The 20517-nt window shown below is 42.3% G+C and overlaps 1 protein-coding gene across 1 annotated transcript in view; it reads right to left on the bottom strand.

The window, feature by feature from the left end:
- The window catches only part of ADAMTS5 (ADAM metallopeptidase with thrombospondin type 1 motif 5), an 89689-nt gene extending 74544 nt beyond the window's left edge, over window positions 1-15145 (bottom strand). The window contains exon 1 of the mRNA XM_061627876.1: window positions 13303-15145. Within this exon, the coding sequence (XP_061483860.1) occupies window positions 13303-14367 (1065 nt within the window). The 5' untranslated portion in view covers window positions 14368-15145. The remainder of the gene's footprint in view (window positions 1-13302) is intronic.
- Between the last annotated feature and the right edge of the window lie 5372 nt (window positions 15146-20517).

The following is a 20517-nucleotide window of genomic DNA, read 5'->3' as shown; positions in this document are numbered from 1 at the left end:
TATTACTTAGCTTCTGCAAATGAAGCCCCTCTGAGCATTCCATTCTCATAGCACTGTAACTGCCACCTTGGTAGCACATTTATATGTTGGCAGCTGATGAAGGCAGAAGCCAAAACATTTTGCTAGTAAAATAAAAACCTGTTTTGTTAATCGCAATTACATACACACACACACCACACTCCCTGCTAAATTTGAGAAATTGCATTATTCATGAAATCTGTAGAATATTGCCCAATTCATGAAACATCCAACAGCTCTGCCTAATTAACAAAGTATGCCAGTCTACTGTCTAATTCACAATGTTAGCTATGTTTCTGCCTAGTTCAAAAACTTGCAGACCATGCAAATGTAATGATTTAAATGTAGATTTGTACATAAATTAGGCTTCAGTCATATGCATACTTACCGGAAGTCCCACTGAACTATTTTGTATCATGTTATAAATGGTGCTTACTTCTGAGTAGGCATGTATAGGATTAGATAAACGAATTGGCTGTTCCATGAAAACTGGAATACTTTGGTAATTTCATGACTGAATTTTTGTAGGCAGTAGAATGAGTAAGATCAAATCACTGTAGCATTTAAATGTCCAGTATGGCAGCTGGCAATGTAACACAAAGCACAGAAGCAAAGGACTGACTCAAACTTCAGTACCTCTCTGACTGGAGACCACTGAAGGGCTTCATATTAGAGTATCTGTCCCATTCATTTATTTGCAACTAACATACTCATAGCTAAAGGCCAAAGTAGACAAGACACCGTTCTTGTGATAAGCAATTGGATGGATGAATGACTTTTAAAAAGTAAATAGCAGGTATGGAGACCCCTGATCTTTACTGGGGTCCTGGAAGGTGGGTAGGGGACCTTTTAACACTTTGTCTCCTGCTCTGGTCCTGGTTAATAGCTGATCCATGAAGAGGATCAGTATCTGGTAGCATGTGGTATAAGCACATTTTGACAAGACACTTTTTGCACATGTAGCACAATTGCATGCAAGAAACACACAGAATGCTGCATTAAATGGACCTTTGTTCTGCTCTAGCAGAACTCTTCTTCTGCTCCCCTGTATCCTGCAACAATTTATGAGGAAGTTGTGGCACAGAGTGGTAAGCGGCAGTAAAACAGCCAAAGCTCTGCTCACGGCACGAGTTCGATTCCAACGAAAGGAGGAAGTCGAATCTCTGGTAAAAGGGGTCGAGGTCCACTCAGCCTTCCATCCATCCATGGTCGGTAAAATGAGTACCCGGCATATGCTGGGGGATAAAGAAAGGCCGGGGAAGGAACTGGCAATCCCACCCCATATATACGGTCTGCCTAGTAAAGCGTCACAAGACGTCACCCTAAGAGTCGGAAATGACTCACACTACAAGTGCGGGGACACCTTTACCTTTTGTGTAAAGAGTAAATTTGAAATGATAAATTGCTGAACTAGGACTGAGGAGTCCCATCTTAACATCCCTTCTCAGCCACCAGCTCATTAGGTATCCTTGGCCAGTCATGATCTCTCAGCTTAACCCACCATACAAGGCTGTTGTGTGGATAAAATGGGGGAGGACCATGCAAGCAGCCTTGAGCTGCTTGGAGAAAGGTAGGATATAAATATATTGAATAATAGGAAATAAAGATATTTTCAGCATGTCATACAAAGTAGAGAAACCATTGGCTGTTACAAAGTGGAATAGTTACATTTTCCCCCTTTATGCATCTAGTCCTTTGGAGTTTCTTGTGTAAATACTTACAGTTACTATGGATTATCAGATAATGATTTCATGTTAAATCATATTATGTGCAAATTAATTTACACCTCTTTGTCAGACTGTATTATATTGCCTTTGGATTCAACTCACTGAAAATAAAACAGTTAAATTTCAAATCACATGTAATAAAACTACAAAAACTAACCAATGAAACGGTTTGGATTCCCTCAGATTCATATCCTGTTTCAGCTCTGGAATTTTGTATTTCAATGACAGTTCAAATTCTGTTTAACAGTGAGACCTCATTAGCACTAACCACAGTTCAGATCGATTCCACTGTAAGCCGAAACTAAGATTAGTAGGAAAGAGGATGTATGTAACGGTTATATAACAATTTGCCTATGCATGTACTTTAAGCTTGTTCAAGCTCAACTCTGCAAGACGCGTACTACTATTTTCACGTGATATTTGGGGAACTAACGGCAAGGGACAGCGGCCTGATGGAGTTTAAACCCATGACTGCCCATGTTGTCTAAGTCCAATGTGCTTTCCACTCACCTTACAGGTTCCACAGAATACATGTACTAGAAGCCCTGTGACGTAAACCTCACAGCTACTTCTCCAGAGCTTGGAAAAGTTACTTTTTTGAACTACAACTCCCATCAGCCCAATCCAGTGGCCATGCGTGGCTGGGGCTGATGGGAGTTGTAGTTCAAAAAAGTAACTTTTCCAAGCTCTGTACTTCTCAATTGTCTAAATTCATGGTGCCATCTATGTAGTTCAGGAGTGCGGAACCTTTGGCCTTCCAGATGTTGCTGAACTACTGCTTCTATCAGCCCTAGCGCAGCCGATGGCCTGGGATGAAAGGAATTGTAGTGCAGCAACATCTGGAGGGCCACAGTGTGGGGTTCCCCACATCTGATGTAGACAGACACACATGACTTCAACTGTGCACAGAAGATGCCTATTTTTCCCAACAACCATTTGGGAAACCATCCTAGAGCGCTTTTAAAAAGGACTGATGTACCACACATCCATTTTAAAGAAGGATTTCAGCAGCTGGCCTCAGCTTATTTGCTATTGTTTCAAAGTAACTAGATCAATACAAAGTCACTGTACATGAAGCATGCAATGCATATGGAAACTTAAGATTTAGCACTATTGACTGAAGAAAAGTAGCAACACATTATCAAATCCATAATTAATTTAAAACTTTGTTAGAAGTGAGGGCATGTTTTTGGAAGGGGGCACATTGGAAAGTAAATAATAGTTTTATATAAGATATTTTGTTCTTTAGAAATGTGTCATATTTTCCAATAGTGAACTCATTCTCAGAGAGTCTATTCTTATGAAGTTAATGTAACACCACCCACACCCAAAAGAGAGGTCTCAGCATGCTCAAGGGTACCTTGATGTTTGCAGAAGTACAAACATATCTCTGGGGGTGGGGGAACCACCTAAGAGGACAAAAAAAACCCAAACCCAAATGGTCAATGAGGACTGAGTATGCTCAGTGGCCACAGAATGCTGGCTGACTTTTAGGGGAGAAAACTGAAAACTAGGGAGGAGAGGGAAAACTATCCTAGAATAGGGCATGACTGATTGATTGAAACACTGAAGCAACTAAACTGTAGAGAGATTACGGAAGGTACCACTTGCACCTTTTAATGTGGCCAACAGTGAGTTTTCTCCACTGATATTATACAGCCATGAGAGTGGCTGTATACTATAGTCAGCATGGATTTTTCACATTCCGCAATGTTAAATTGAAAATACCCCCCAAATGCCATTCTGATCTTTCCCATAAGCTCATTTCAAAACAAAACTTTACACCTGATTGCAGGTGTTGCCACCACTCACCATATGTTCAGAGGCACATGTTACCAAATTCTTGCAAGCTACACAGCAAGTGGATTGGACTGTGAAAGACCAACCCACATTGTGTTTGCATTTTGACCAATTTGTAGGGCAATAAAATACCTCAGAGAGGAGGTCAGGTCTCCTGCTCCCCTGGTGCATTCACTATAGCTGCTCAATTTCCCTGCTTTTTAAAGTTTGATAGAAATATCTGTGGGCTATAGCTACGTTCTTAAACCGCAAGGGTTTTTGCCTGTTAGTGAATATAGTATGTATTTGCCCACTTACATTTTACACTAATAGATTAATAAATTATCCTATACTATATTGGTCAATGGCATATTTTAAGCATATTGTACTTTATTTACATGAATGACAGTGAAGCAGGCCGTTAAGTAAGATCAAACACTTTTTTTTTAGCACAATCAGGGTCTCAGTTAAAACAGACATTAAATACTAAGAACTCATATAGTTATATTACTGCTTTTGCTGTCATTACAGCTTGGCCCCTGAAACACTGGTATTAGATGGAATTTTGGATGCAACGGACTTTTTTAAAAAAAAGAATTTACTAGTGCCAAAGAAAGGATGTCTTTCACTCAAAGGAGTTATCATGTACAAGACTTAGGCTTGCTGTTAGGTTTCAATATCACTTTCACTTTGATAGTTAAATTGGATCCCATACTCTGAGTTCATATAACTGCTGCATAGAAAAGGGCAATACAATGACCTCTGGCTCAAATGTGATTTTTCTTTTAACATTATAATTGAATATACCACCTAGCTCTTATAACACCCAGATTTCAAGACTTGGCTGCTTTTATACCTTTTGTGAGAAACATCTTTCAGTTTTCACATGACTTGGGGAAGAGTGAGAGGAAAATAACACAACCGGGCTTAGTCAAAATGTTTGTTGTATTCTGTTTCGCTGAGGTTATGTTCCAGCTGATCTCAGGTGATGATGGGAATGGATTTGGTGAATTTTACAGGGCACTAACGGAACAGGCTTAGGTCATGAGAAGAATGGAATTGGTTTAGAGAGCTGGAACCTACTTCCATCATGTGTTTGCACTGTGACAGGCAGTCTGGTGAACATTATTTGAGTAAATAACCAGTGTTAACATAGCAAATAACCAGTTTCCAAATTAGTCATGGATAGACAGGACTGATGCTCAACAAATCGGCTAATGTCAATGGACTGAACATGTAGAATGCATTTGGTATGAATATTTTAGAACTCCTATCAAGGGAAAGATTTTCAAATGGATTTGGCTTTGAACCTACTAGATACTCCCCCCCAAAAAAATTAAATTATCAATTTTATACCAACTTACCTGGAAGTAAGAATGGGACTTACTTCTGAGTAGACATGTATAGGATCATACTGCTAACAACTTTACTAGGACCAATGTTAACAACATTATGAGGGTAGGTTTCTAAAAAGAGAGGCTGGGCTGAAAATTAGGAGTCGGGGAAGAGGAAAGATAACTCCGATTGATAAAAACCAAGAAAGTTAAAGTTCTTTTATCTTGCTCCACTGCCATTGGTTCAGGTTCTGCTCCTATGTTTTTTGAAACTGTAATACTGTTACCTGCCTCAGGGCATTGGATTCGTTAGACCATGTTATTGATCAAAACAAGGATCTAAATAAATGCAACAAAATTACAAATACCTGTCACTTACTGACTCGCTCACAGAGATAAAATTGTTAGATTACTTCTCCGCCGATTTTAAAGCTAAAACTTGGAATAAATGTAGGCCAAGACCTCCTGATTACTAGAAAAGGGACATGTTTACATTCTTAGCAGTCAAAATTTGATAAATAAAATTTACCTCATAAAAGAGGTCCACATTCCAGCAGGGCTGTGGAGTTGGAGTTGTGGAGTCAGAGTCAGGAGCAATTTTGGGTGGAGTCGGAGTCAGTAGAAATGTAGCGACTCCGACTCCTTCATAAACGGCAAATGTATATTAACTAGTAATAACAAATTTACTGTAGTAAAATGGTAGCACAAGGCATTTCATCACCACCACATGAATCCAGAGCTTGGAAAAGTTACTTTTTTAAACTACAACTCCCACCAGCCCCAGGGATTGGGCTCGTGGGATTGTAGTTCAAAAAAGTAACTTTTCCAAGCTCTGGATTTATGTGGTGGTGATGAAATGCCTTGTGCTACCATTTTACTACAGTAAATGTGTTATTACTAGTTAATATACATTTGCCATTTATGAAGGAGTCGGAGTCGGACAGTAGAAAAATAGAGGAGTCGGAGTCGAAGGTCTGGCGTACCATCTCCACAGCCCTGCATTCCAGCACAGAGACACCCAAGGAGAATGCGACAGAATGGTGGACTCTGAGAGTTCCATCCTTCCTTTACACTTGCATCAGCCTCAGAAGCCCTCTTCACACATTACTGAAGGAGAAAAGCTGGTATGTGAAGACTTGCGGGTGTGTAGGTAGGGATGGGTGATTCTGTCCATTTTGGTTTTGCATTTTTCTAATCTTAAATTCAGTTCTCCACATCAGTTTGTGTTTTTTTTAAGAAAAAGTCCACATGAAAATTCATCAGCATTTTAGTGTGAATTTCTCCTAATATACACATTTTTGTATGCAATTTTTCCTAACATGCACATTTTTACAAAATATTTCCCCTAATATTATGCATTTCTGCATGTAATTTTCACTACTTTAAACCTTGTAGGCTTCCCCACCGCAGATGTCCACATTCAACATGTGGAGCCCCCTTTACATGAGCAATGTGTGAAAGGGGTTAGAGAATAGGGTGAAAGATTTGTAGCAGCTTTTAGGAAAGTTTCTAGAAAAGAAGCTGAACCAATATGTCTTAAAGAGCACTGAACACTAATTCATAGCAACAAGAGGATGGAGGGAGCAGCCTGAAGTCCAAAAACTGTGGAAACTGCTCTGTAATGGTATTCATTTTTGTATAGTTGGAGACAAAAATAAGGGGAGTTATACTGGTAATTAAAATCCTACAATGTGCTGCCTGTGGGAAGAGGATAATCTGCAGCCTCCAGCAAGTGATTAAGGCACTGCCATTCCTCCACAGGTACCCAGCAATCTCAGGAACTAGGCATGTTAATGTTAGGCCTCATAATCACATTTTGAAGGCTACAGAAGACTATGTTTAGAAGTGCCACGCAATCTGCTTTTCAACAGCTGTATATATGTATGCAAGTATTATTAAATTTATATCCTGCCCTTCCTCCCAAAGGGAGCCCAAACAGCTACCATGCAACTTCCAGTCATTGAAATCCAACCACACTGTTTCTCAGTGATCAGAAATTAATGATATTTGCTACCACCATGTTTCCGTTTCTGCCTTCCATCACTTTTCTCAGTGGTGGATAGCATGGCGGGAGTGCGCCACTTGCCTGTCCTCCCTCTAGCTGAATCGCTGCTTCACAGCAGGTTGGGGAGGCACATAGCAGTGACAAGGCTGGCACAGTGCAAAAGCACCAGGAGTGCCGGACCAACTCTGCCGATGTGTCTGCACCACACTGACCTTGCTGCTGCCACGCCCCCTCCCCCTTCTGGTATGTAGTGGTGACTCGCCAAAGGAGGTTAAGTGGGCGGCTCAGCACCATTACACCATCTGTGACTGCCTTCCCCGAGTCTTCTATCCTGCTAGAGCAGCATTCCTGTCTGTCTTCATCAAAACCACTTCAACTCCTTCTTTAGGTCTGTTGCACTTCTTCAACAAAGCATTTCTGAATCACGTTAGCCTTGTTTTGTCTCTGCCTCCACCCGAGTCTCTAATCCCTGCTCCATGCCTTGCCTGACATGCCTGTTCTGCCCCTCTAGTGAAGATTATAAACCCTCAGAAACAGAGCCACTTCTACATCTTGACCAGCAACTAGTACAACAGAAGTACTAAATAAGTTTTATATAGCCATATTGGAGGTAATAATAGTAGTTTTGTCCAATCATTTTCAACTGTGTTCAAAACAACACTCATGAACAGTGTGATCCTATGCATGTGTACTCAAAAGGAAGCTCCACCAAGTTCAATGGCACTTGCAACTTTGTGAGCGCATTTAGGATTGGAGCCTATGTGTATCATGAGTCCCTTGAAAAGAAGAATGCTAATAGAAGACAAGATTTCATGAAAGTCCATATACCCACTAATATAGATTTGCCCCCAAACACACTGGGTACACATTCTGGGCACACAGCAGCTGCAAGCACAGAGCAATGGCAGAGTCCCTCAAGCCTAGATGGCACCTCAGATGAAATGACAATGCATAGCAGAATCCTTTACAATAGAAAGGGGATCCATTTCAAGTCTGAAACTAATAGTAAGCACACTGACTATAGAGCAAGTACTTAATGGAACACAGTGGGACCTACTTTTAAGTAAGTATGCTACATATCCCCTTTAGGCTCTGTGAACTGGTTTCATGGTTCTTGTTTTTTAAATCCTGACCAGTTTGTAAAAGCTCACAATGAAAACTGTCACAAAGTTTGGATGCACAGTGAGATCAAGGAAGACCAGATAAAGACATGTTTAAACAGTGACTCCACTTTTAAAGCATCCTGTAGCTTGACAAAAGTAATATAGTTTCAAAATCAAGTGCTGTTATAGACCAGGAATGGTTAACCTGTGGCTCTCCAGATGTTGTTGGACTCTAACTCCCATCAGTGCCAGCCAGCATGGCCAATGATCAGGAATTATGGGGGTTGTATTCCAGCAATCTCTAGGCACTCCTGTTATAGACCACTGGCAACTTGAGAGTTCACTCTATGGCAATCTGAACATTTAATGAAGTTAAAGTTTTACATGCGGAATCACTTGCATATTGTCATGTGTTCATTGATAGATGATATGCAAATATTAGTCTACTGAAGTTCAAGGTGGCCTTGAGTAATAAACAGGGATGGAAAATGTACCTCATATATTTGATCCATGACTGAAAAACAAGCAATTTAGAAGAAGGCATCTGGGTGTACAAAAACTTAACAGAGTATCATTCGGAGCCCATCAAAACATGGTGCTGTGGCTAAGCATCTAGTTGCTAAGCAACCTACTTCACAGATTCAAAACAGAGTTGTAAAAGTTGGATGCTCATGCCAATTGCTGCTACTTCTCATCTTGTTGAAAAAACAAAAATGGGTTAAAAACAACAACAGTAGGCTTGAAAAAGTCCTGTGCCCTGTGAGATGTTTCTCCTCTGACACTTTTACCTTTTAACTCTTTTTCAGGTTTACAGTTTAAAAATACAAACAGCAATTCATTCACCTTCAAATGCCATTAAAGACCTAAGCACACTTCTTCATTCTTGGGCACCTTTCTTTCTTATCTTTTCCCAACAGAAGAAAAAAAACACATTATTTTCTAATTGAGGTATACCTCCAATGAACTGAAAATGTAAGATTTATACCTCAGCTTATATAAGCTGGGAGAGCTGAACTGAAGTGAGCAGAGATGTGATGGTTCACCTGTTTCAGTTACTTTGTAAGAAAAGCATAGGCCAGGAACACTGTATCTGATCATTTAACTTGATTGCAAGATTTGCAGCCCTTCTTAACACTCAAAAGAAATGTCTGTGGAAAAAGGTTAAATTCACAGAGAGAATATATGTAGAGTGGATTCCTGTTCCCTCTACATTCCGAAGTAATATAATCTAATTGCTTTCTAATCTAATTGTACATCCAACTTGAAACTCAGCCTATACTTGCCATCTCACTCTGAAGTTTTCAGAATGGTAGAGCCAAAAAGTGTGGGTTGAACATTATGGCAGGTGCATCACAAAAGAACCTCACAGCTTCTCCATTACATGGCCAGTTGCAATACAAATCGGTGCATTACAACACACATCAACAAACATCAGTAGTTCATTCCCAAGACCAGTTTGAGAGTCCCCACCCATTCTGGGCAAGCCAAGCTCACCAGACTGAATAAATAAGTGACAAACAAGTTGTGTGGGTCAACCAGCACAAATTAAAATTGCCAGCTTGTGTGCCATGATCTATGTGAGGAAAACTGCACCCAGATTCCAGAAGGGTAGCTGTTATAGTCTGATACAATAAAAACCATAAAGATTGTTGTGGCACTTAAGACATTTATTATGAACTTTTGTGGACTACAGCCCACTTCATCAGAAGATAAAATGGATTCTAGTCCATCAAAACAAGCTTCTCTCATAATAAATGTATTAATATTTAAGGTACCACAACACTCTTTGTCAATTTTATACACAGCTTCATCACCCACCAAGGCATTTATGCTATAGATGGCAAATTCATATGACTATTTCGCCACATGTATCCAAGGTCTGTTTTAAGGGTATAATATACATAGACAGACAACTTTATAGCTATTTGAATTGGTTATATATCTGAAATGGATCCTCCCACTTTGGTGCTATGAACTGCCCCTAACGGTTACTGCTGAGTAGGACAATGGAATAGCTATTGCCTTGATAAGTTGATCCAAGAGAATATGAGACATAAAGAAAAATATAAGACTAATAAAAAGTAGGGCAAGTGGGCATGGCTTGGCCAAAATGGTCTCATGGACCAAGTAGGGAGGCCTACCAGACTGCTGGCTTAGAGTATGCAGATTTTAGACTTATTTGGAACTTGTAATCTGCTTTATGATTTTGCACAATTCAAGAGCTAATATAGTTTCATAAAGAGAGAGTTACAGCTAATAAAATAACAGTCTTGTGCCACCTTAAAGCTAAAGATTATATCCAAGATTAGTTCTACTCAAAGTAGACCAAGTGAAATTCAAGAACATGACTAACTTAGGTCCATTAATTTTAGTGCATTTACTCCAAGTAGAAGTAGTTGGATTTATTATGTCATAAGCTTTTCTGGACTACAGTCCACTTCATCAGATGCATGACTGTAGCCTACAAACGCTTATGCCATAATCAATTTGTTCATCCTTAAAGTGCTACCAACTCTTAATTGTTTTTGCTGCAACAGACTAACATAGCTACTACTCTGAAATCTAACAAAACATATACCCTTCTATATTTTGTACCTTCAATTTAGAAATGACAGAGTTTATTATACATGTACCTTGTTTTAATGCCACATTCCACCTCGTGGACAGAAACAAATGCAATTGCCCTAGTTTAAGTTCTTCTGGGTCTGTGCAAAACTCTACATCTGAATAGTAGGAAGAACCAGTGTCATTTTTCCCCACAATCTGACCACATGACATATGCCTTTGTAGCACCCCCCCTCCAGTTGTTGCTGGACCAACTCCCATCAGCCCCTGCTATCGTCTGGAAGGATGGAAGCTGTAGTCCCACAACACTAAGAAGGCACTGCATTGGCTACCCCTGATATACAGTAATTAACAATTCACCTTTGCAGCTAAAACTTAAGAGGACCGAGTTACCATCTTGCTACCTTCATTTCTCTGAGAAACTCTTGTCTATGCACATGTATGTGATTGTACTAAGAAAAAAAATTGTCAAGCTCTGTTCTCTGTAAAGTAATTTTCTAAAATCAGGTGGACAATCAAAGAAATTGCTTACATAAGCTGCAAAATCTGACTTTGGAGAGGTGGTATCAAAGAAGCCTAGAAAGCATGTCAGATTCTGTTTGTGTTGATAAAAATCTGGGTTGAACTTGGAGGCTCCTTCTGTTCCTGTGAGTTCATGGTTGAAAACAAATGGCTTTAGACACATACAGAAAGAACATACAGCACAAGTGCAGCACAGCAGGAACACCACAATATTTCAAGTATTTAGAGTAATAAACAAACATGCTAGCTCCCCCCCTTCACTGGCTTAACTCATTCCACAAACTAGCCCAAGCCTCTCTTTTTCCTGGCAATCTCCAATGATGTAGCAAAGGAAGGGAATTCTAATGGAAAGTTATGTATTTTTCTGAATTAAAGAAGGAAAAGTGGAAGAACACACTGAATGAGGCATTCATGTTGAAGAGTTCTATAGCATGGTATTGCATGTCCCCTGGAGCCACGCCCCTTAACTAGTTCAGCCAATGTTGCTGAACTATCACTTGGAACTCACCCCAAAAAGCTGCATGGAGAACACATGCCAGTTCAGAATTCTTACAGATTAGGAGACCAATTTTCATCCTCTGGATAATGAGGACTTACAACCCCACCCTTCACCTACCCTGGTGCACCACTTTTCTGCAGCTATGTTTACATGTGGTTTGAATTTACGTTCTCCTCTCTTCAGCCACACGTCGCGCGTCTCCAATTTTATTGCTACTTTCTCTTCATGCTGGAAATGCCATGTTAAATTACCAGCAAGGAAGTTGTCTACTCCCAAAAGCCCACATCACACATTTTCCTCTCTCCCTAATCTCAATATAGCCAGATTTCAATTTGAGCCAAAGGTGTCCATAGTTCTTCCAATAATAGGAACATATCTAGAAAAACTGGCAATCACCTCTGGTAGAAAGACTTACTGATTTTTCTGTCCGTCCGTTGCTTATCTTATTAGTTAAATGGATTCATTTTTCACCATTGGTTCAACAGAAATTTCAGCTGAGATTCAGTACCGTGTATAAGTTAGACAAGAGGTGTGTTAGATTATCTAAATACAGGGATATACATGTCTGTTCAGGACCAACATCAAATTTTTAAATGGGGAAAACCTACTGTAAAAAAAAAATCTTAACAGCTTGTAGTGTTGCCACACATGAAGTTCTCTTATGGTAAGAATTCCCTAATGGTTCTTTTGTACAAACTACTGACAGCCTTATGAGAAACTTCTCAGATTGGTATGAGGACATGAAAGGTGGGAGAGCCTGTTGACAGACAAGTGCAGCACATACTTTCTCTCTTCCCTACCAGGTGTCAGGGATGACTCTGGCACAAAAGAGCAGCTTTCTGCTTGTTTGACAGATCTGGAACACGCTGAAGGTGGGTGTAATTAATCTGATGCTTAGAAACCTATGATTTAAAGTTAATCTCCAACGTGGTTTTGTCTCCAGCATGCACATCAGTGGGATGAATAGCGCAATGAATGCAGGGGGATGCTGCATTTGAAATGGTCACTCCACCCAACTTTTTGTTGTTGTTTTGTTTGCAGTTAAGAGTGTTTCCACACAGCGGTTTACTGGGGACTTGGTGCTGCTCCTGCCAGCAAATTTTGTGCAGTGTGTCAACACAACATCCTCCTCATCAAATGGCACCCCTCCCACATCTAATCCAAGTTTACCATTTCCAAAGTTACCATTGCACAAATGGTAAATCCAGATTAAATGGGGAAAACTAGGGAACAGCATTTTGATAAGTATATGGTAGGGATGCGGCACAAATTCTGCATGCATGAGCAGTACTAAGTCTATAATAAAATGGTGTGTGGAAACACCCTGGGTTTGTTTTCTTTCTCTCTTTTTTAAAAAATGTCTCTTTCATGCTAGCTTCCAACAGTTGTTTGGAATTATTACTGGAACCTCAAGTAGCAACTAAAGCTGACCTGACACTGCCTTAGCTCTAGTGACATTTAAACTAATGGTGGAGGAGATATTTTCAGTAGTACTTCTGACAGTGAAGACCACAGCTGTAAAATCTTTGTACATTTACAAACAGAGAGGAATTAAAAAGAGGGGGGAAACAGACAGCAACAATACAATCATAGATTCATGAAGCCCAAGAGAGGCCCTCATGTGAAAGTAAGTCCAACACACCTGCAGTGAAGCAGAAGAACGAACCTGAGGGTGGAGGACCCAGCTCCACAAGGCTGGCAGGTGCCTGAGTGGAATCCCTCAGCCATGGCCTCCTCCTCCTAAACCTACCTCACGGGTGAAAAGGATGGCAGCATCGTAATGTTCCTCGTGCTCGTCATCCAGCTGGTTGTGCTGGTGCTGCCACTTGCAGAAGTTCTTGAGTGTGGTGGCTGCATTCTTGTTCACCTCCAAGCCCTTCTCCTTGTCCCCCAGTAACACCATCTTCACCACCGTCAGGCGGATGTGGTTCTCAATGCTGGAATGCCCATAGAGCCGGGAGGCAATGGTGGCCAAGGTCAGCAGGTAGTGATGGAGGTCCTTACCATACTTCTTGGCCATGGAGTCATCGGCCACCAGGAGAAGCTCCACTTGCCTGGCCCTCGAGATGGAGCGCCGCTTCCTGTTTCTGGAGCCCGCCGCTGGGGAGAAGATGGCGGAGAGCGCCGCCCTGGTGGTAAAATCCATCTCCTCCTGCTCCCGCGTCAGTCTCTTTTGATCCAGAAAGGGGGGCCTGGCAGACCCGCGAGTTTCGCAGCTGGGGCGAGAAGGCAGCGTTTCGAAGCAGAAATGATCCCTGAAGAAGAGGTGTACCACCCGGTCAGAAGCATCGGTGTAGATCCGCTCCCTAGCGGGCTCCACCTCCTCCTCGCCGTCCTCCGCCTTTTCCCGGGGCAAAGGCTTCACAGTGTAGCGGGCGTGCTTGACCGCAAAGTAGCCATCCAAACCGCCACACAGGTCGAAGACCGCCAAGGACTGGGGGCTCCCGTCCACTGTGCCCCGGTAGTAGCAGTGACCCCTGCCCCGGAGCAGCTGCTCCGTAGAGCCGAGCAGCGCGTCCTTCTCCAGATCCAAGAGGAAGCGCTTCCCCCCCGCGTAGAGGACGTAGCCCACCTTGCCACCCCCCGAGTAGGTCTGGTCGACGCTCTCCACGATGCCGCTGGCTGGGTGCTCCGGGAAGAAGGGGGGCACGACTCCCGCTGCTCGGGCAGCCGCCGCTCCTGCTGTTCCGTTGGAGAGCTGCAAAGCTTTATCATAGGCAGGTGCTGAAGTTGCTGGGGAAACTCCAGCGGCGGAGCAGGCAGCCGCCGCTTGCAAGCTTGCAGGCAGCAGCAGACAAACAAACTTCAGCAACATGGTGGCCTCTGCAGCCGGGTAATCGCCTGGCGGGTCGGGGATCGGGAGGGGAGATCAGAGGGCGAGAACAGACTGTTTTTAACAAAGGCGATGGTGGCTGTTACTGCTGCTGTCTTGGCGGGGCGAGTCAAGACTACAGGCGGGAGAGAAACGCGGCTCTCCCAGCAGCCAGGAGGCATCAGAGAAGTTGGGAGGACTTTACACTTCTCTCTTGGAGCCACCGAGTCATCCGACAGAGTGAGATCGGCACTTCCAGCAATTCCCGTCCGGAGGATCTCCTTGGCTTCCTCCGTCTCTCAGTTTTATTTTGATGTAAGGGATGGTTTCGTTTGTAGTTAGAGACGGACGACAGAAAGCGTGTGCGTGCGTGAGAGAGGGAGATGGAAGAACACAAGCCCTCCCTTGCCGGTAAGGGTGTGGGAGAAAAGTCCCAGATTCAATCTCAAGCCTCACTCTCGGAGTTTATGGATGTTTGACGTTGTTGTTATCCCCAGTCTGCCGATGTGAACAAGAGGAGACGAGCGAGCGCTGTGAAGATGAGAGGAGGTGGAACAATGAATTTATAGATCCTGCAATGGCAATTTCAACAATTCGTCATTGCAGGCTGCCTCTTAAAGGGAGAGCTTCAAAACCACCACTCCCACACTTCCTTCGCGTTTAATCAGACGGGGGGAGGGAAGAGAAAACCTCTGAGAAAAGGGAGAGGGAGAAGGAAAAGGACCGATGGAGGGGGGGTCACGGAGGTGAGAAAGAGAGCAAGGCAACGAAACTGGGAGTGAACGTTTGTGGAAGGAGGAGGAAGGAAACCCACAAGATTTCCTCTGAATCATTTAAAGCCACAGTGACCCTTGGAAAGGCTTGATGTGTTTTCATCAACCTGGTTTTCTTACCACGGTCCTTTGCTTCTTCCCTTCGTGCCCTGCCACTGCCAGTTTGGCCCCTGTCCCTTTAATGACGTTTATGCCTTTTTGAAAAATTAGGTGGATGAGACAACTTTATAGGGACAGGAAAAGGCTAAATATTTCTGAAACTTTTTTTCTTTCTCCCTCGCAGCAGATGTACGGTGGGTAAAAAGACCCACGTGTAACACTTTTCTGACTTGCTGCAAACGGGGCGATGAGCCTTCTGAAAGCGAGCGGTTATCAAGCCGGCAGCACTAAGGCTAAGGAGGCGCTCCTATGGCCTTTTGGGGACCAGCTTCTTCTTCTTTGTAAACAGGAAAAGCCTAGCCCTTTTCTCTATATTTTCTCTATATTGGTTGGATTCTCACTGCAAGCCCCCCTGTCATCCCAACCAAGGCAACTGTCTCTTAGTTTCCAAGAACTAATTTCCTCCCTGCACCCCAAAGGGCAAAAAGATTAGGAAGAGTTAACTCTTACAGCAGTCTTTTGAAGAAATAATTTCTTCCCACCCTTATGCCCAGCCTGACTCTCCCCCCCCACACACACACACATGCAAACCTTGCGATCCGACAGGGCAGGCCTGTATACAGACAGTCACATGAGATATCTGGGTAGCAGTTGACTCCCAATCTAATTGTTTCACCCAGATTTGGTTTCTCTAGCCCCAAAGGAAGAAGCTGAGGCTGAACTGCCCCTTTACAAAAGCAGATGTGACAAATGAAAAAAGAACCAGGCTATCATTCCTGTGGATCTGCTTGAAGCTAAGGTCAAATGAGGTACCAAAGCGGACAAGTTTCAGGGGAATAAACAAGGAGTCCTGTTCATGGTGTGTGTGTGTGCGTGCGTGAGTGTGTGCCTGCCTTAGCGATGCCTGTTGGATCTCTGCAGCTTCAGGCTATGCAAATACTAATTTTATCATCTGTGCTGAGCAGAGTTCTCTTTGGGAAGAATAAGGGTCCATAAGTGCTGATGGTCCAAGAATGTGCATGCATACTTTAACCATTTCCAGTTAATTTTGGTTCTGCATCATCTGTACAAAGTTCACTATATCAGCATTTAATAGGATTTTAGGTCCTTATAAATAACAAATGTGACAGTGTTTTGTGCTGTTTGGTTAAGTTAATAAAAATGTTTCTGGTTTTATTTTATTTTTAGGCCAACTAGAAAGGATCACTTTCTTTTGCACTTCTTCAAAATGCCCTATGTCACTTTCTACCTAACAAAATAATTCATAATGTTACGTCAGGATTAGCACTCTGAATTAGCAGTCCCAACCTCAGCGTGCTTTTAAAAAGTAAAAAGGTACCTTAGAATGTTGACAGTAAAACCATATGGTATGTCATAAGTAAGTTCTATCGAATGTAATTGGTCTTACTTTATCTGGGGGTATGTATTGGATTGGGACACTAAACCATCCTAGCACTGACTACACTGCTACAAGCAGGAAGCAGGTACCCAGTGGAAAGGTGCAAACAAAGCAAATAGTTCCTCGTAATTCCAGCAAGGGAGCCTAATGGATCTGGACTGGGATCACATGGCACAGGGGACCATTGCTCTTGCCTTCCTCATTATTCTGGAGCTTCCATTGCATCAAGAAAGGATGTAGTGGTTTCCCCTCTTTTCATTTCTGATTGCCCATATATAAATTCTCTTGGATAGGGCAAAGTGGCTTAGTTTAGATTTTTTTTAATGTTGCTGTTAAAAATTATTACCTGTCCAGCAGGTCCCAGGGCAGGTTACAACAGTTTAAATTTTAATATTGAAAACAGTGAAGACAAATTACAATCGCAGGAGTACAGTGGGTCTAGATGTCAAAGGCCAGGAAAGGTGGGACTCTTGGTGTAACCTGGCTTGGAGCAGTGTTAAACTCAAGCTTGCATGCTCCTTATGTCACTCCTTCCTCCTGTGATCACTTCCTTCCTTTTCAGGTTTGTGGTAGATAACTGAACTGACAAACTGGTTAGTGCTTGCTCTGCAAAGCCTGGTTTGCAATCTGGGTTTGGAGAGCAAATACAAACCACAGTATGCCCAATTTGGATGTAAACAGCAAAGTATAGCCCCCTTCAGGCACTGAGCCTGAACACACAAGAGAAGATGTAGGGGGAAAGAAGTATGTATGCCAGCCCCACTCCCAATCTTCTTCTTGTTGCTGTTGCTGTTGTTGTGGATGATGATGATTTATATATCGCTTATATACCAAAATAGCTTCTTCCCATGCTTATTGCAAAAGTCTGAAGGGAGCTTCTAAGCATGTTTGTCTGCATGCTCTTAAAAGCCTCCTCACGATCAGGAACCCTGAGAAGGCAAGGTTCCTGACTGTGGGGGAACTTAAACACATCCAGCCAAATGCACTTAGAAGTATCCTTCAGATCTTTGCAATAAACATGGAAAGATCAAGAGTGGAAGGGGCTGGGAAGCCACACATGGGGATGTTGGGGTGTCTCTGAGCCCCTACATACTTCTTACCCTTACATGCTCAGTCTAAACACCTGATTAGGCTGTGGTTCATCACAGGAACAGAGCAAGTAGCCTATGTGTAGTTTGAATTTCCCTGTGAGATTTTATTCTAGCTGTATCATTCTAAAAGTCACCAATTTTATGAAGAAAAATGAATGATTAAATGTGACAGTTTGATTTTTATGTTTTTATCTTGCTTTCTAGTTTCCAAAGTAGTTCCCAGCAATTAAACCCAATGCAAATAACCATTGAAAGTGCTGCTGGAGAACGGAGGAGTTTGCAGGTGGGTCTAGATTCAGAAATGATAGACCCTGACTCTACCTCCACAAAAACTTTGTTGCAATACCTGTACATGATTATATAGACATATGTGCAAAACAACAGTAAATCAGCACTTTGTCGGCTGCCACAGTTATATGCCTTGTCATAACAAAGACCTTTTTTTTTTTTCTTGAGAGGTTACAGGACTTCAACTGACATACATTTGTAGTGGAGATGTGTGGTGTATTTACCATCTTAAATGGCCCCACAGAAACTCTGTCGCAAGATCTGTATATGATTATAAAGATCACCATTCAGAACAACAGTAACTCAGAACTATGGTGGCTATGTCAGGGCTGATTCACACGGGAGGTGAACTTCGAATTAAAGATGCAGCTTTTGCCTTCACGATAGATTTGCAAGGTTCACACTATCTTCCAATCCGCTGTTTTCCATTCACATTTATTATTGCTGTTTCCTAGTGGACCCGCCCCCAAATTTACATGTTTACTCCCTCCAGAGTATTGCTAATGGAGAAGGGGAGGGTTTTTTTGTTTCATTGTTTCTTGTCAATTGCAAACTGAAGCAAGAGAGCCGGGGGGGGGTACAATTGACACGAAAAACTTTTTTCTGTCTGTTTCATTTCCTCCTGACATATTTATAGCAACCCCCCCTTTTTATTAAGTACTTGTGAAATGCAGTTTTTAGTGGAAGTGTGTGTGTGTGGATGCACGTGCCTTCTGTCACATCGGTAATTGGGCGATACAATGATTTTGGGGGGGTTCCATTGACCATCATGCAGGGGACTGTTAAATTACACACACTCATGATGTGGTCGGAAGAAGAGACTATGGAACTCAGAATGGAGAGGGGAGTACGATCCCCATGACTGTTCAGGCTTCAAGGCTGAAGCCAGGAGAGCGCCTCTGAGTGAAATTGACATGAAACTGACTAGAACCCCCCTCCTATTTCTAGTAAAACCCTTTTTCTTTTTTTTAAATTAGGTAGTCTGAGACAGGTTTTGTGTGTGTGTGTGTGTGTGTGTGTGTGAGAGAGAGAGAGAGAGAGAGAGCGCAAAATGATGCTGCAATGAAAAGTAGATGCCAATGCCACCCCCACACGCTTCACAGCCCAATATTCCCTTTCTTCCTGTAGATTGGCGGTGCTGTGCAGGAAAGTTGCGGGGGTAGTTCAGCTTCACTTTTACAAAGCCAGAGAGAGTTTGGGTGGAAAGAGATCGAACCGTGCCGAAGTTGAAAGAAAGAAAGAACAGGAGTGAAGGAAGTTAGTTTACTGGGTGAGAAAGGGAAGAAAAAAAGGCGGGCTGCAGCAGTTCAGGAGCATTCCATCAGTAGTTGCTTGGAATTCATGGAGAATTTAGTGGGTGGAGAAAGGGGAGTATCTGAAAGTGACAATCCACCCCCCAGCAAAAAAACATCAGAGCAAAACTCCTACATGGGAGGAGCGCAGCAAAGCGGAGACAGTTTTTCCTTCACTTTTCACATTTTCAGCGGGTTGGTTTAATTCGGATTTAAAGGGAAATGCAGTGACACACCTTCCCTTTGCCTGCAATGTCATGTAAACCCTGCAAATTAAACGGAGGTGCAAGTAGCACCAATCTCACATTAAATTGCCATATAAACCAGCCCTCAGTTATATGCCATGCCACAAAGAATCACCTTTTCGTTGAGAGATTTTTCAAGACCTGGTATAATAAATCATATGATCATCTTTTTTTCAATGTTTTGTCCTTCTTGCTTGCTTTATTTTTAACAGCATTTCCTTGTTAACATTTCTCAGGTTACCAAACCATCAAATCCTTGTCAGATAGCTCTGACCTGGAAATCACAGTGCTGGTCTTTCCCAGCTCAAAGGTACAAAGCCCCAAATCCTCAGATAGTTAGAGATAACATGACTTACATTTTTTAGTCAAGCAGAGCCTTGGTGGAAGCGCAAGTGCGTTTATCACCTGAATGTGTAGATCACCAGAATGTTTAAAATCAAAACTGGAACAATTACATAAGAACCAATATAACTGCTTGCCTTTTTCTGGTCTACTTTAGATAATATACATATTTTTAAAAAGTCCAGATCTGTGAGGCAGTGAATGCTGTGGCTGAAGTTTACCACTAAGTAGGAAATACCATCAAATATAAAAGATTTATCTTTTGTTTTTACCATAACTATTATTGAATGATTAGATGTTATCATGATGATGATGGGGTATATTTAACATAGCGCTAAGTAAATCCTTGCATCAGCAGAGTGACCTCTGCCTGCGTAATGGAACTTTACCTCTCCTCTCCCCAATCCTCTGGAGCAGAAATGGGTATGGTGTGGGGCATGTGGGGGGAGAAGAGTAGAGGGGAGAAATTTCCGTTGCACAAGTGGAAGCTCTCGCACAAGGATTTAGTTGAATATTGCCCAGTGTATCCACTTCCATCAGAAATCTTTCATTGGAACTTCTTTGGACAGTGTTACACATTGATAAGCTACACTGATAAGTATCACATTGTGATAGCCACAGTAG

The sequence above is a fragment of the Rhineura floridana genome, chromosome 5 (assembly GCF_030035675.1).
Source record: "Rhineura floridana isolate rRhiFlo1 chromosome 5, rRhiFlo1.hap2, whole genome shotgun sequence".
In the NCBI taxonomy this organism is placed as follows: domain Eukaryota; kingdom Metazoa; phylum Chordata; class Lepidosauria; order Squamata; family Rhineuridae; genus Rhineura; species Rhineura floridana.
This window is presented reverse-complemented; position numbering and strand designations above follow the sequence as displayed.